The following is a 17,226-nucleotide window of genomic DNA, read 5'->3' as shown; positions in this document are numbered from 1 at the left end:
TTAAGTATATTTAATTGTGGTTTTAAAATGTAGTCCTGAGTTTCACTAGGAAAAGTACAATAGGGATGTTAGTGTTTCATAATTGATGTTCCTGAAATTGGTCTGCACTCTGAGCTATTTTTGCTTTATAAAAAGATAGTAATAGGAAAAGGGATGTTTCTAATACGCTGCTGCCTGAACTATGGTTCTTGGTGATCTCGTGTAGCATTCTAGTATTTTAACAAGTCTGTAATGAAATATTTTAGAAAAATAAATCTACCATAACTGAAGTCTGAAGTTGCCTATACATTCTTATTTAGGGGTATCTATCTGTACAGCAGGCAACTTGAACTGCTCCAATACTGGAAAATTTAATGTACCACTCAATTACTATTCTTTAGCCCAATTTAAAATAATAGATTGGGTGTGAGGTCTTAATGCAGTGTAACCTTTGGAACATTAGAAATAACCTCTTTCCCTTCTGAAATCGGTGTACAGTAATGGCATCAGTCTTACCGTTTTGCAGACGAACATACTCTAACTGCATTTAAAGTTCTTATATGTAGCAGTTGTTTGCCTCTCTTGCACTGTGAATTCCAAGACTATTTAATTTTTTTGTCAGTTCACATTTAAAAAAATAATTTCAGTGAAACTGTCAAGTAGCTCCAAGTAAGACCTGTAAGAACCAAGTAAGAACTTTCTGATCAGAGAGTTTTCAATTAAGGTGGTAGATCCTATTCAGAAATTGAGAATTGTAGTGTTGAACTCCTGTCTCACCAAAATTCTATGTTAGCTGGTCTCGGACATTTGCAAAACTATGAATCTTACTGTCACAAAATTTGGAATAAAAGTGAAGGAAAGATAGCAATAGTATTAAAGAAATCTATGTGCTTTTAAACTAGATTAGGCAGGATTTGAGAAAGGTGTATTGCTGGAAACAATTTCTGTATGAATATAGTAATATAGAAAACCCTGGCTTGTTTCAACATGGTGTGTAGTGTAACCTGGTGGCAAGGATTCGTAAGCACACTTCAGAGGCTTGGATTGTGTTCCCAGTTGCCATCAGCTTATACTGTGAACATGAACATGTCGCTTCTGTGTGCCTCTTTTTCCAAGCCTCCTCTTTTTGTCTCATCAACTTGTAACATGTGGTTATTGGAGCAAAATCACTGTCTTATAATTGTACAAATATTCTACCTACCACAGTGGCCATATTGAACAGTTTTTAATTTCACTCTGCATTTCTTGCATGGCAGTTGTCTTTAAATAGTATTTTGTCTAACTTGTTAGTGAACACAGACACATACAAGTATGCAAGTAGTCTGTGAATGTATTAATTTAAAATTCTTGATGTTTTCTCAGGTTCCAGTAGCCAGAGCCAGCATTCTGTGGCTCATTGGCGAGTACTGTGAGCGGGTTCCAAAGATCGCACCTGATGTTTTGAGAAAGACAGCCAAGAGTTTCACTAATGAAGATGACCTTGTGAAGTTGCAGATCTTAAACTTGGGTGCAAAACTGTATTTAACAAACTCAAAGCAGGTAAGCCTAAACTCAGAATTGTATGTATTAGAGTCATGATAGGTTTTGTGCAGTTTATGTAGATAAGTAGTGATTTCTTCTGTATACGTAACCAAAACTAGTCCATGTTTTTGTATGAAGAAAAGCTGAACATCAGTTTTCAAGAAATCTAACAGACTAAATCCAACCATGAGTCTTTAAGTATGCTGGATCATAAATGTGGTTTTTTCTTTTTCTTTCTTTCTTTCTTTCTTTCTGTCTTTCTTTGGGAAACTCAATTTTTCAATTCAAATTAATGGGGAAGATTTGTAAATTGTATTAGTAGTATCAGATAGGAGATTTTTCGGATATGATTTGCTGTTTTCTGAAATGAAGACCAGAATTATCAAGGAAATACTGTCATTTTGAACAAGAAGCTGCTAATTTTTTTATTCAGGATATCTAAAAGGAGATGCCAGTAAAAGGCCTCGTTTTGTTTTTCCATCAGTGCCTGTTTTAAAGATAGTTACTGCGTTCCTTTTTTCTATTTTTCATATGTTTGGTTTTGTACTATTTCATTTTACCTAGTGGAGAAGGTTGGCTTTTGATATCTCTAGTAGTAAAGATAATCTAAAAATGTCAGATAGTACCAAATGGTGAACTTAGATCTCCAGGCAGCTGAATAATGGCTGTGAGAGCTGCCAGCTGCCTCATTCTTCTCAGTGACAACACTGTGAACTCCATCACTCTCTGGCTATGGAATATGGTTTTTTGACACTAATTTGTCACTGTAATTCCAATTACTACTTTAAAAGGTTCTAAAATCAAAGATTTCTTTTGTAGAAGAAATATATTGTCTGAGATTTATACACTTTTCTGGGCTGCTAGACCTCTTTGTTTTGCAACAGTTTGCACAGCACCTAATCTTGCATCTCCTCAACTGTGGTGTCTTCTTGTTCCTTGATAGCTATATCCAACTACAGATGTGATCTGAGACTTTATTTTGTAGGGTGTGTGGGAGATGAACTGTCTCACCATGCACTCAGATAGGAATGAGTGCTTTGCTTATACAGTGTAAAATAGGGCAGTAACAAAAGACTTCTTTCTGTCATTGCTCATCCTGCTGAAAATGCCGACTGAGATAAGGAAAGATTGGTTTGACTATCAAAACTGTCTTCTTTTAGCTCATTACATAATATTTAATAATTTTCCATATAGTTTTTGTATTCCATGTAAATTTTTCCACACCGTATTTGATGAAAAATCCATTGCCTACAAGGAGATGATGATTTCCATGATGGTTTTTTTCCAGTTTCACATCTTAATACATTTTAAACCATATAAGCATTGCATAACCCTTTTTTCAATTATAGTAATGATGATAAAGCAGAAGAAACTGTCTCCTGAGATGCCTACTGAATGATGATTTTCATCAAAGGGTGTTTTCCTCTTTAAGTTTTAGGTTGTTGAAGAATAATATCTCAAGTGGTCAAGATATTTGTATAAAAATTCTAACAGTGTAGGTTGGTGACTTGTCTTGATTCAAAACTCCTTTTAAACTAGAATACCATGAGTTTCCCTTTAGGAGCTGACAACATTCTTCCTAAATCTACATCCTTATTCCCAGGAGTAATGCTTCTCTACTCACTCAGTATTACAGTGTTACTTTCTGTAATTACTTCTAAAAAGTAAAAAAAAGTTTCTAAAAAAAGTCCAGCCTTTTTTCACTCTAATTTTTAGAACTTGACGTCAAATCTTGTACACATGATTGCTCAGTTACTGGTCTGCCCATCTCTACTCAACCTGTGTTTTCTGCCTTTATATTATATCCTACCATATTGTACTTTTATGAATGCTTTATCAGTTTCATCCAAAGTGAATGGAGTTGTGAGAATCTCAAAGCTACAATGTCACTTTATTGAAAAGTAGTGGTAGAATAGCAAAGAGACAACACAACCAAACAGATGAAAAGAGCTCTTTCCCCAGGTGAGGGAAAGGCAGATTGAACTCATCTGTGAAGCCTTGTTTGGAGAAAAGCATGAAGTTCTGGAGGAAATAAAAGTTGGTTATTTTATTCCCTTTCTCCAAATCTATTATTTTATTTGCTTGTGGTTTTCTTAGTCATATGTTCAAACACTTAGTGCAGCACATTTACAGGAATGCTTTTTAATATTCAGGATTTTTGTAATCATTTCCAGTATACTTTAAATCCTGTGATCACCCCATGAACTTTAAAAGGCTGTTTATAATTTAAGCAAGAGTTTCGGATTCAATCCTATCTGTATAAATATGTAATAAAAGCAGGCTTTCCTCTAGGTGTCTGTATTATTTGGTAAACCTGCTTTGTCTTTTCGACACTTAGGGTCATAAAATCCTTTTGGGTGTCCTAGATAGCTGTCTAAATGGAGCTCATATAAGAGAAAGTGTTACCCAGAAAATATGCCATCTAGTTGCCTTGGATGTTTCTTGCCTATAGCAGGAAGAATAAAGAGATTTTGATGGGTTTCTGTTGCCTAATACAGTAGGACTCCCACCAGAGAAAGTCCCAAGTAGTTGTAGGGTGTAAATAGATATGTCAGTCGTAGTTAAGCACAATACTCTTATCTTTTGTGTCTAAAGAATCAAGATACTGCAAGCTAATGATATCGAAGAGTGGCTAGATAATTGTTTTCTGACTTTATGAAGCCTTATCTGCTGGTAACATTTCTATTACAAAATTTTGAAGTGGGGATCTACTAAAAGGTTAATTGCTGCTAATATAGGATAGGCAATAAATTCTTAAATAGAACTGTTGTCACTAGAAAATTCTAGAAATGTTGCTGAAGGATGACTTGAATGAATGCTTTTCCCACTAGCCAAACCAAAATGTGCAAAAAATAGTAATGGGTTCTAACAGTGTGAGGATGAAAAAAAAATATGCCTATATAGTATTATATATGTTCAGATAACAGGCAATATTGGCAAATGATAATAAATGTGTTAACTCATGGATCAGAATACTTTGTCACTATTCTGAGAAGCAGTCATGATGTGCAGATTCTGTCATATTTCACTAAATTAGCGTGCTTGCTCAAATGATTTTCAACTTATTATGGAAATTCCTTTGTTGGAGACACTGATGTATATTTCTTAGTTTATTTTTCATTTTTAATTTAAAATATTTTTTTATTAACTACTTGCATGTAGAAAAGGTCTTCTACTTGTTTGGTTGCATTGCTGTAAGAAAAATTTAAAAAAATTTTATGTTTCCTTGCTGTTTTCATGAAAACTATACTAGATGTGATGCTTGCAAGGAGACTTTCTGAAGATACGGAACATTCTTCAATGTAAATTTATTGTGTATTTATCTGTATTGGACAGTATGTGAAAGGTGTCTTAGGGGACAGGAAAGGCAAAGGATCACAGAGAAAATTGTTCCATTAAAGGAAATGCAGTCTTTCAGGATCAACTCTTTATCTGTCTAATTTGTCTTTTTCTAATTCCATCAACACCCACTGAAAAAATACCCACCATGAAAATAAGACCCTAAACTTTTCCCATCCCTATAGCAATTCACAGGCTAAGAGCACTGTGTTTTATAATCCGTTCTGCTGAGCTTTCTGCCACATCAAGGAGTCTTGTCTTGTTTTACAGAGAAGTGATGGCAAAAACTGCAGGAGGTATCCCTCATTTAGTTTAATTCATGCTACCTGGGAACCCTCCCTTCCAATTCCATTTCGACTGAACAGCATAAGTCCTGCATGAGTGCAGATTACATATACTCTGCTTGATGCAGTTGTTTAAAATTTTATACCCTCATACAGAAATAGCTGCCAATAAGCTGTCAAATACATATGGGAAAGTTTTACCTTTCCCAGAGCTAAAACAGTACCTTGGGGGGGAAAAATATGTTTTCACAGAACCATTCTTGGGTGTCAGAGAGAAAAAAGAAACAAAAAATATTTCACTGAAAGGTTTTTTTGACTATACTTTTACTATTACTCTAATGTAAAATGACTAGCTTCCTCAAATCTTTGGTGCCATAGATTATTTTGTGAAATGCTTGCATATATTGCTTTGTATGTGGTTAAAATTAAAACCAATTTTTGTTTACTGTGTATTTCACCTACAAGAGTTAATCATTATTCTGAAAAAGTATTTTTACATCTCTAGAAAAAAACCTGTAACTTGCATCCTCGAGTTGGAAGTTGTTAAATTGAACTTTTTTTAGCAAATGGCCTACAACAAAAATTTTTTATATATGTATTTTTTCTTCTCACATGATTGAAACTGTGTTATTGTTGTAGCAATTGTATGATAAACAAGATATATATAGAAACTTGTTTTCTTTTCTATAAAGAAAATAAATCCTTCATGATGATACATTTTTAACCCTGTGTTATGCATCCATTCTGAGTTGAAATACCAAAATTTACTTCCTTAGGATGGTATATTGTTTCTGTTCTTTTTCCTGTTTGCTTTTATATAAAGGAAGTGGCCTACTTTTTTCAAATGTATTGAATGGATGCAAGTCAATTCAGCACTATTGTTCTGGTTACACTACATTATTTCTAAGATACTGGGAAAGTTTCCCTCCATTTTTATATTATTTCATTATCTTAAAAATTAACTGAATTATTAGAATTACTTAAGACATGTTAATATTCTGCGACATGAAATTAGGAAACCCTATTATGCTGTAAAACCCTGTGATAGTATAAGTTGCTCTCTTACATAAATAAATAAATGACCGATATTACTGGAGGCTTTAAGCTTCAAGAAAAAAAATGGAAGAAGTCTTTCATCCTGGTTTTTAGAGGGCATCAGCAGCTTGCTTTTATGAAAAAGTAACAGCTAAATGCACTGCAAATAATTTGCAGTAATCCAGTTCAGTGATTCATGTGTCTGCTTTAATGGGTCATAATTCAGGATAAAGTAACTGAGTGCAGTCAGAGTGCAGACACTGCTTATGCCAGGGACAGTATCTCTTCATAAAACACACCTCAGCAGAAGCAGTTTGCCAGCCCCCTAATACCCTCTGATGTTTTGATGTCCTGCATATTTTTCCGATTAAGTTTTGAGTGCCATGTTTTTAGTTGTATTTCCACATTCATTATCCTCACGTAGACCCTTCAGCGGGTTTGCCATATATGATTATTTTTTTAATGATGCCTTTCTTTCCACTTCAGCAGTTTAATAATCTAGCACATGGCTGCTTCTCAGTACTCAGCATTCACCTCCCCAATACAGAAGAGGACATGTGCTTTGGCTGCAGAATTCCATTTGCAGCTTTAGAAATGCATATTCCCTATGGAGCAACATTTGTTTGACATAACCATTCATTTTTATTACCTCTTTAAATATGTTTATCCAGAGTTATCAATAATCATAAATAACTTGGATTCTGTTCTTGTCCTGTTTTTTTCCACAGACAAAATTGCTTACCCAGTACGTATTAAATCTCGGCAAGTATGATCAAAGCTACGACATCAGAGACCGTACAAGATTTATTAGGCAGCTTATTGTTCCGAATGAGAAGAGTGGAGCTCTAAGCAAATACGCCAAAAAAATATTTCTGGCGCAGAAACCTGCCCCATTGCTTGAATCTCCTTTTAAAGGTATAACTGCCAAAACCATTTGGTAAATGTTCGTTGTGTAAAGGAATGTAGCAGCTTATTCTATGTCAAATACTCTCACAAATTGTGTCACTTAGCAAATAGAAAAGATTAATATGCAAGGATACTCAGTCTGCTTACTCGCTTTTCAGCAAGCAGGTTTTGCGTGATGCAAACACAGTGCATTTTTTTTAATGATAAACCCTGACAAACTGATCCATTTTTATTCATATGGATTTTAAATTTGATTTAAATAGCAGAAGGTGTGTCTTTTGAGGAACACTATTCTTCAATTTAGGTGAACAGCTCTAGTATTTTATCTGGACTTCATTAGAAGATTGTTAATGTGAGTGTTACAAATGTTTTATGAATCTGAAATAAATTGAATCTCAGTAAATTAGGGTTTTTTTATTTTTCTCCAAAATCGTAATTTTTCCTGTACATTTTTCCTGTCTTTTTACAAGCAAGATCCATGGTCTGTCTTCTCAAATTAAAAGGTTATCAGGTTATCTGAACTAAAAATACTCTGTTACTGTGACAGTTTATAATTTTTGGTTTTATACTTACTTAAGTCTGGTTTTGAAGCTCTAAAAGGAGCTCCATTTTGAAGAAAAACTATTAAAATTCTGGATGTGTTTGTGCCAAGACATGTATATGGATTGTTTAACTGTGCTGTCATTCTTAATATTCACAGTAAAGTAATTTTTAGAGAAGCTACATTTCAGAGCAACACCTCTAAACACACTGACTGATTAGCTTTTTTATTGACCATTATGGGGGAGATTATTGTAATCTATGGACTGAAATCAGTTTTTTGACCTATGAAGAGCTTCCTAGTTTATATTTATTCCATGACATTTGAGGTAATACAATGGCAATTACCTTTAGCCCTGATTAAGATTGCTCTTTGTGGTAGAGCTCACGGTGTTTGTGTATTTCTCCCCTCCCCTCCCCTCCCCCCTCATTTTTTTAATAGATCGGGATCGTTTCCAGCTTGGCACCTTGTCTCACACACTGAACAGCCAAGCCATTGGCTACCTGGAACTGTCTGACTGGCCAGAGGTGGCGCCTGACGCTTCTGTCCGAAACGTCGACGTGGTCGAGTCGGTACGTCAGCATTATTAAAAGTAACTTTGCTGAAGGCACTTGTCAATATAAAGTATTAGCCCAAAATACAAGTATTTAAATACTATCTGTGTGCTGTACTGAAAACCACTGATTCATGGGAACGTCTGTGTTGCTTTTTTTATCTTAGAAACGGAACATTTGGGAGCTTGCACAATGCTTGCTCTTTTCAGTGAGAGAAGTGGATCAACTGTAGGCCACTTCTGCTTCACTTGTGGATTAAAAGGACTTTTTTCACCTCCATCTCACTTCTGATTTCATATTTTTTATATTCTATATACTCAGCTGCAGTATATTAATTGAGTGTAGGTGGATTACCAAACTAGGAGATAAGTGGAAGTTAATTTGTGTACAAATCCAAGGCTAAACAAAAAAAAAAGGTAATACAGACAAAAGGCAGCAGCAGGGGGTTACATTATATATGTTTTGAAGTGTAAAGTTTGGATGAGACCAAGGTTTACATTTAGGATAACCTGGAGAGAATTAAGGAAGTTTATAATAGGAAAATGTCGTCTATTAGTGCACTAGTCATGTGTTGACATATAGGGCTGGTCCTCTGCAGTTCTTTGTGACTGTAGTGTAAACTCTGAGGCAAAGTTGCGTTTTAGTACCAGAGCTGTGATTTATATGTCAGGTACCAGAGTCCTACTAAAATGCCAGTGAAGGTTGTTGAACAGTAAGAAAAATGTAAATGTACTGGTATACGCTGTGCTGATGGTGCTCCTGGAGGCGTGGCATTGTAACACATATATGTGGAAAAGCACACAGTCCTTGTAATGAGCCGACTTCTGTAGTAAATTGTGGATGATTAATTTGCATAGACAATGTTAGGCATAGAATGGGTAGAGAAAATTCTAGAACATAAGTGTGACTTGCAGAAGCCAATGGACAGCAGTGCGGTAGAACAGCCTTTTCTCCTTAGTACTGTAATATACTACATGTCTGCCTTCTTATACAGATTTCAGGAAAAGACGTATTTGTGTACAAACTTCTGAAAGTTTTTATGGGAAGAATCTGAAGGTAATCAGCTCAAACAGAGGATTATAAATTGTAGGGTTGGCGTGAAAGAATGTCTGAAGGTGCCTTTGTCCATAAAACTAAAAAACATTGCAGGAAATTGATCAAATGGAGTAATCCGTCTACAACATAGTAGAAAACGTCCACCTCCAGCTATTTAAACCTCAAAACAAATGGGAAAGTCCTTCAACCATGGGATTTTTTTTTTTTGCAAGTATTTTCTTTGGAGGGTATTTCATTGTCATTAACTTTGTGGTGGTTCTAATACTGCATCTACCTACACAACACGTGTGAGGGAAACTGAGTTAAGCTGCAATGCATAATTAAATTGTCGTTTATATCCAAAAGAATATTGGCTTTTTAAGTGTCAGCTGATTTTGGTGTTCAACAGGAAACCAGTGTGTCTCTAGAGCTATACACCCTTGCAGGTAATAGTTAGAGCTATTCAGAAGTTAGTCTTATTCCAGATCAGAGCAGTCACTGAGGCAGACCTCTATCACTCTGTTAATAGAGTTGTCTGCCATTTTGGTTTTTTTCCTGTCCTGAGTTATTCCTTTGCTTCTCTAGTAGTGTAGAGGTATATGGAAAGAAAAAAAGTCTGGGCAAAGTATTGCCACATTTTGGCATTCTCTTGGTTGTAATAATTACTTTTATTTGGGGAATTGCAATGGAAGTGAAATATAATTCCTATGTGGCTAGCTACGGAGTTTTCCACTTAAAACTTGGGATGATAAGGATGGTGACTAGCCCTATTTACCCTTCATTCTAGTCATAGTCAGCTGGATCTAGAGATAAAACTCTCAGACTTCATGTTCTTTTGGCAAAGAAATTAATTTATTGTTACTGATGCTTTTAATCTGCCTTAGTAAATCTTTTTCTAGACTCTCTAATAGACATATCTCACCTTTTGTAGGTATGTACAAAACTTCTGGTTCTCCTAATTGTGGAAAGTAAGAGAAGTTTAATAATTTCTCTTCACTTGCTTAGATGATTTATTTAGAAACTGCTCAATACCACTACTGTGAGTGTTATGCTTTGATATGTGTATATATTTGTATTGCTGGTTGCAAAAGTAAATGTAAATTGAAATTTATTTACAGGCAAAGGAATGGACTGGAATTCTAGGTAAGCCAAAGAAGGAGAAACCTACTGAAAAGTTCTACTCAGAATCAGAAGAGGAAGAAGATGAGTCTGCCAGTACCAGTTCATCAGGTAAGTGTTTGGATCTCCACTGCCTGGAAACTGTATCTTCAGAACTGGCTGCTACATTAAAAAAAATGGAAAAAATGCCAAAAAAATCCAGAGCTATGTATGAAGTCAGGAAATGAGGGGGAAAATTTTGCATTCACTGTATGAGTTAGCCTTTGCATTGTTTCCTAGTTAAAAAAGCTGGCATGCTATTTTCATCCTGCTTTGAGTCAAGTGTAAGTAGTAAGAGTCTGTAACTCCAGTTAAAACTGAAGGCACCTAGCTCTTTGCAGGAAGAGTGCCCATGTGCTTGTCTTTAATGCTTTTTGGAATTTGTTGGTGGTGAAGTCCTGTTTTGATAGCATGTGCTGCTGTGTTGCTAAATGACCAGACTTTTTTAATTGTGTAGTCTTTTGTGGGATTTATTCAGCAAATTGTTTCAGTATTTTTCTCAAATTCTACATAATGTTTTCTGTTTATTTTAATGGGGATGATGACAAAGAGTATAACAGCTGCCTATCAATTTCAGTGAGCAAAGCTTCCTTTAACCCTTAACTTTTAACCCACTTATTGCTAGATCGGCAGTTGCCCAAGGCAGACATTTCAGAAGATGTTAATATACTTCAGAGGTAGTGAAGATCATAATTCTCCCAGGTCCAGACCTTAGACATAGAAAATGTTTAACATTAGAGACATAAAAGAATTATCGGCATCTAGTTGAGTGGAAGAGGGGCACCTTAAAATCTGAATATGGAGCTGCTTCCTTCCAATTCCTAAACTAAGGAAATATGTAGAAGCGTTTAAGAACTATATCACTGAAATTAGTGATTTCTGAAGCAATGAAAGTATATATTCACTTCAGATATTTGAATATTTGGTAACTATATGATTAATTAGAGGATGAATAATTTGTTTAAAACAGGGATTCAATCATAGTCACTATGTTCAAGAACAGATTATCTAATTAACCAGTTGTTTGAAAAGATAATTTTGCAGCTAAGTGAATGTATAGATCAGAAAATTTGAGGTCACCTCCAGCTCCTAATGGGATTATGTAACTTAGAAGAATCCACATGCAATTAATTTATTTTTAGACTTCTTAATTTGATAAAGTATATAGTACTGTAGGCTGAAGAGGGCAGATCTTTAACTAAAAAAATTTTGTGAATGTAAGGGGAAAGTGATTTTCTTGCCTGTTTTTGACACAGGGTAAATAATGATAAAGCTTACAATTGGATTTTAAAATACTAAACCATTGTTTAATTTAAAACAAACTTGGATACCTAAAATACTGTTTATTTAAGATATTGAGACTGAAATTTTAAGGGTTGTTTGTATTTCAGGGAGTGAGTCTGGCAGTGAAAGCGAGAAGGAAGATAAAGAGGAAGGCAGCACTGATGAGACTAGTGGGAGTTCCTCTCCCAGTGAAGAATCAACTGACAGTGATTCAGACAGCAAAGAAAGTATAGCAAAGAAAACATGTAGAGCTGCCGATGAAAGGTAGGTATACATTTGTATGGTTTTTATTTTTGTGATACTAGCTGTTAAAGCACTCTTCCTGTAAGCAGTCTGTCAAGCCTTTAATTATGTTTTTTGGGGGTGTTTTGGCCAAGGAGTGATGTCAGTGTATGTGAGTAATAGTCAGTGTATGAACTGGGTTCATATTTTTGTTAGTCAGACTACTCTTATGTTTGGAATTAATTTCTGACTTCAGTAGAATCTTGGGTGGCTTTTTGAAAATTGAGGTAACCTTGGGAGGCTGAATCAGTGATCAGACAGTTGCGTGAAACACTTAATTACCTTTCGCAGCAATTTTACTGAGAGCTAAAATTAAGTCCTTCGACACTTTGCCATTATGTAACTAAGACAATTGATTTTTCTAAATAATGTTATATTAAAAAGATTATGATCCAAATATTAGAGGCAAGCGCTGTGAAGGGAAACGGTCATTAAGATATTTAAGTGTTAGTGCTTTTTAAGATTGCCTATTATCAACAGCATTATCAAGTATCATTAAAATTTTGAGTAATTGGGGCTAATACCTTGGATTGTATGAATCTGTTTCTTCCACTGCTGTCAGCAAGTAGCCTCTGCAGACACGATCGCCCTTTACTCTGTAGTCTGCTGCCAGCTCACTTGATGAGTTTGCAGCTCAGCTCAGTCGTGGCTGACAGCGCTGATTGGGGCGCAGTACACACTCTGCTCCTTTTATTACAGACAGTAATTAAAGCAGCTCGCCTTGCCACTTCTATAACAAACACAGCATAATGCCCTAATTATGACTTTATTAATTTAAGTCAGGATTTAATGATTTTAAAAGTGATTTATATTGTTTTTCCTGTTCAGAACAAATGAAATCTGTAGGTTAAATTAATACAGGCTTTTCATCATCACAAAGTTAAAAAGCTAGTTACCAGTAAATTCTTTTCATTAGAATAACATCTGAAATTTTAAGCAGTAAGATAAACAATGATTACCCATCAAAACTGGTTGATGTGCAGTAAAGTAACATTTTTAATCTTCAAATCTAGTTTTAAAGCTAAGCTAAAGATAAATTGTTGAAAAATAACTTCATTTATATAATGGGTTCAGAACAACTTATTTGTTGATGCAACTACAACTTCTGTTAACGGCAGTGAAAGAAATGTAGATAATTTTGTCAGTACCAGTCATGAAGAAACTTTAAACAGTATATGCTAGTGAGTTTTTGTTTAGTTCATTGACCTCAAACAAGTTTTTAAATGTTGTCATATTAAAACATAATTTTTTGATAATACCAATTTTTCACTGTGATTTTAACAATCAGATTTGCTCCATTAGACTGTTTTTGTGAAGTGGACCATTGTTCCATTTTTAGCTTTGCAAGCTTAAAATTTTTTGCTTTCAGAAAAGAATGCTTTTGACTAAAATATCGGGAGTTGATTTCAACTTCAGTTACATGTGTAGGCATTATTAGCATGGTCTAAATATTTATCTTGATTTTTAATAATTTTGATTAAATTTGATTTAGGCAATTCAGTCCTGGGAAGGTCTTGGGAGGAGGAAGACTTTACCCTAATTATTTTGCTTTCTGTCATGTTACATTTTTCAGTTCTCCTTCTTTGCATTTTTTTCTTATAAAAACATTGCAATCTCAAACGGTAATGTGGCATAGTACATTATTTTGTACTGCTCCTAAAGCTAAGAAAAAATGTATAACAATTTAATTTGAGTCCAAAGGGATTCTTAATAATTGAGTGGTCAGGATTTGTTTAATTATTGTTGACCTTGTTACCTTCAAGCACTTCAGTAACCAATTTACTGTCTTGGGAAGGAAACTTCAACAGGTAGTGTATGAAACACCTGATTTGGAAGTATAAAATGTTTGCTTGCAAATCCAAGGACAGAAGGGGTTTCCTTGTATGCAATATTAGTTTTTCTGCTCCATGATAACTATTAGAAAACAATTTTAATTTCCTGTGGTATTTCTAGGTAGTAATTCCCCCTGAGACAAAAGGGTAATCTACCAATTGGTAGTTAGAGTATGAGTAGACGTGAATAAGGCAGATAATATTCAACAGTTGTTAGCACAGAGCAACATAACCCAACAGGGCCAGGGTGAATGGAACTTTACTTTGTGAAGAATAGTCTCCAAAGTCCATTATCTGTAAGGTATTCAATGTGACCAAGGGCATCAGAAGGTAACAGCTCTTGGTATAAACTCTTTAGTGAGTTGAAATATTTGTAGACACTGTAGGTATTATTTGTAGATGGTATGGTTTGATTTAGAAGAATTGACAAAGGAATAAACTAAATGTATTGATTTTCTTTTAAACAATATTAATTTGCAAAAACATAACAGATCATTCTGTTAATCATAGGTGGAATAGTATGAAAGCTTCTTTGTATATATATTTCTGCACTTCTTTCTGCAGTGTCACAAGCTGGGTGCACGCAAATTGTTAATATTTAATGTGTTCACATTTTGTTTGGCTGTTTTACTGGTTCAGATTATATGTGATGTTGTGTAGCGTGATAGAACAATTTTGAGTACCCTTAAAAATTGACTGGTTTATTCATAGCCGAGTTTTTTATCATGAAGAAATACTGACTTAAAACTCATTTAATAAAACTTTGAAATGTTGATGTAGGATATTGCCTAAAAAGATTTCTTTTGTGATTTTACATGTCTCTTAACATTTTTTTAAATATATAGTAATTCAGAAGATGTTAAAAAGAAGGCAGAGGGGATCTCCAAGAAGAGAAGCACATCCAGTTCCTCTGATACAGACTCCTCTTCATCAGAAGAAAGTTCTTCAGGCTCCAAATCAGAATCAGACTCTAAAAGTGACTCTGAGTCTGGAAAATCCAGAAGTGCTGCCTCTAGTAAGGTTACTAAGGTAAAATATATTTTTTAAAAACCTCTATGAAATATTAAAACATTTAACTGTCTATACATGTTTCTTCTATGGGAATGGAGATGGGTAGTAGTTTTATGCATATCAAAAACCCCCAGAAATCATGAAAAAAAATTTTCGACTTTTCATAAAAAGATCAATCCCAAGGTAGTTTTATAGTGAAATCCAGTAAGAGTATTTTTATAATAAAAAGCATATTTCTGTTTAAATTCCATTATATTTTTGCTTCAGATAGATGAAGAAGAAAATAGAATCTAATTATTTTTTATAGACAGAATGTAATATTTTTTCTAATAGTCTATTATTCTTATGTAATAGAATTTAATTATTTTTAATCTATTTTTAGGTTACTATTAAGCTGGTGAAAGCTTAGTACATAGGTGTTGATGACTTGTTTTATTAAAATGGAATCTTACAGTATAATTACTGCTGGACCTGGGTCTGATAGGAAAGAAAACCGAGAAACAAGTGTTAGTACATTGTCTGTTAAGAGTTTGAGGACATTCTAGTAGAAACACTAGCTTTGTTTTAAAATTTCCTGTGAAAATTGAGAATAGTGCAGTTAGTGAATCTATAATTGAGGTGTATACATAGGTTAGTAGAATTAATATTCTTAATGAGAAATTAACTTTTTATTGCTGTCTGTGTTTGGTAGGAATAAAGCTTTCTAAGAGTTCTGCTACTTCAAATTCTATTAGCTTTCTTAAAACATGCATGAAGTAGCAAGCTTTCAAATAATGTCTTTTTTTAACTGGACTTGGAAATATGTGTGGATGCAAAAATGCACCACAGAGCCATTTATGTGTCAGTTAAGTTTTAATTGCTTACTTTAGTGAAACAAAAGAGCTTAACAGTTCATTAGAATCAAGCTAGCATTATAGACCTAGAGCTAATAGCAGTGAATTGGTTTCTGTTGCTCTACCTGGTTTTCATTTAAAAAATAAATAAATGAAGAACTTTATGCTAAACCCTTTATGGTAGAAGAGTAAAAGAGTTTCTGAAACCTATTTTTCTGTTGTGAAATATTTCTTGTGCATTTCTTTCTGTATTTTTATAAAAAATTTGAAGGGTAGAATTGTAGCTCAGAAGATTCCTTTTTAATACTGATGTGTGATATTGAAAATCAAGTGAAATGCTGATGCATTTTAAATTAAACCAAGACATTTCAGTCACAACTGCTGTATTAGATTGCTAAATAGTCAAAATAGACATGGTTGCATTTGATGCAATTGTAGAAACTGGTGGACAGGTGTGTTTTGAACAGTTGAGAGAAGGCCATAACTTTATAAAGCTGTTTCAGTGTGCATTTCCTTTAGTTGAGAAGCTAAGGCTCTCTGTGTCTCTAAATCTTGAGCTTAGGTTGCACATGGTCTTCGTTTTGTAACTTTATGGGTCTGTCTAGGAGCTCTGAGTTGTAACCTTAGCTTTTCCCTTCTTCAACTAAGTAGAAAAATGATGAAGTGAGGCTGTAGCATTTGAGAAATGGAGGTGTGTTTCCACAGTTTGATCATTGTTTTCCTGCCCAAATACCACACTGGGTAACACATCTATGTTGAAGTTTTTTCTAGTAGGGAAGCTAGACTGCGTCTTGCCAAAAAATGGTAGCATAAAATATATAGCCTAAATCCTCTTAGAATAAACTCCTTTGATGCTAAATGGGACATAAATTGTTAAACAGTTTGTAGCTTCTCATATCAGCACAGTATTTTTTCACCAAAAGTGATACTCTGATCTGCTTAGTTCTCAGCAGCCACTGCAAAACCGTATTCAAACAGTAGTATCTGCTCTTTGCTGCACTTGTTCGTTTTTCTCAGGATATCAACACTGTGTACATAATTTCCTTCACTAGTTTTTTAAACTGTCTGGTTCTTTCACAGGATATGTGAGGACTACTAACATAAAGAAGTTTTATATATTTTAAAACAGCAGTCAAGAATGTGTGAAGTCAAATATACTGAATATGGTAACTGGAATGTCGAAGAAACTTGGGATTGAATTGTTGAAGTCAATGGAAAATTGTCAAGGCCTTGGATTTTAAGAGAAGAGAAAGAACTTTGCAATAGTTCTGAAGTCTTACTTGATTAAGAAGCACCTAAAAAGAAATGTGTTAGGAAGAAAAATTTTTGAACAGTTGACAGGTGACTTGATCAGAGTAGAGTCGAAGGGTAGAGCTGAAAAATTGCAGAGCTTTTAAACACCACAAAAGCATAATAAAACAAACAGCAGTGGGTTTATATGCAGGGCAGCAAAAAAAGAAGCAAGGAGATTATGGAAAAGGTAGTGTAGAATGTAGTGTGCAAAAGCTAAATGTTTATGTTCCTTAAATCCTTTTTCACTAAGAAATTAGCACATTTATTATAAGAGCAAGAAGCTGTGGCTGATGGGCTGTAAACAGCAATGGTCATGTGTGAAGAGGCAGGGAGGTAGTT

The 17,226-nt window shown here is 34.5% G+C and overlaps 1 protein-coding gene across 4 annotated transcripts in view; it reads left to right on the top strand.

Moving 5' to 3' along the window:
• The window catches only part of AP3B1 (adaptor related protein complex 3 subunit beta 1), a 150,214-nt gene that overhangs the window by 69,660 nt on the left and 63,328 nt on the right, over window positions 1–17,226 (top strand). For 3 of the 4 annotated variants that reach the window (XM_027671455.1, XM_027671456.1, XM_027671457.1), the window contains exons 15-20: window positions 1,342–1,518; window positions 6,887–7,073; window positions 8,047–8,177; window positions 10,313–10,424; window positions 11,744–11,900; window positions 14,596–14,779. In XM_027671455.1, coding sequence (XP_027527256.1) covers window positions 1,342–1,518; window positions 6,887–7,073; window positions 8,047–8,177; window positions 10,313–10,424; window positions 11,744–11,900; window positions 14,596–14,779 — 948 coding nt within the window. The remainder of the gene's footprint in view (window positions 1–1,341; window positions 1,519–6,886; window positions 7,074–8,046; window positions 8,178–10,312; window positions 10,425–11,743; window positions 11,901–14,595; window positions 14,780–17,226) is intronic. The other variant, XM_027671454.1, reaches the window with a different exon arrangement.

The sequence above is a fragment of the Neopelma chrysocephalum genome, unplaced genomic scaffold (assembly GCF_003984885.1).
Source record: "Neopelma chrysocephalum unplaced genomic scaffold, ASM398488v2 Primary Assembly neopelma1_97102, whole genome shotgun sequence".
Taxonomy (NCBI): domain Eukaryota; kingdom Metazoa; phylum Chordata; class Aves; order Passeriformes; family Pipridae; genus Neopelma; species Neopelma chrysocephalum.
The sequence above is the reverse complement of the archived record's forward strand: the minus strand, read 5'-3'. Positions and strand labels throughout refer to the sequence as shown.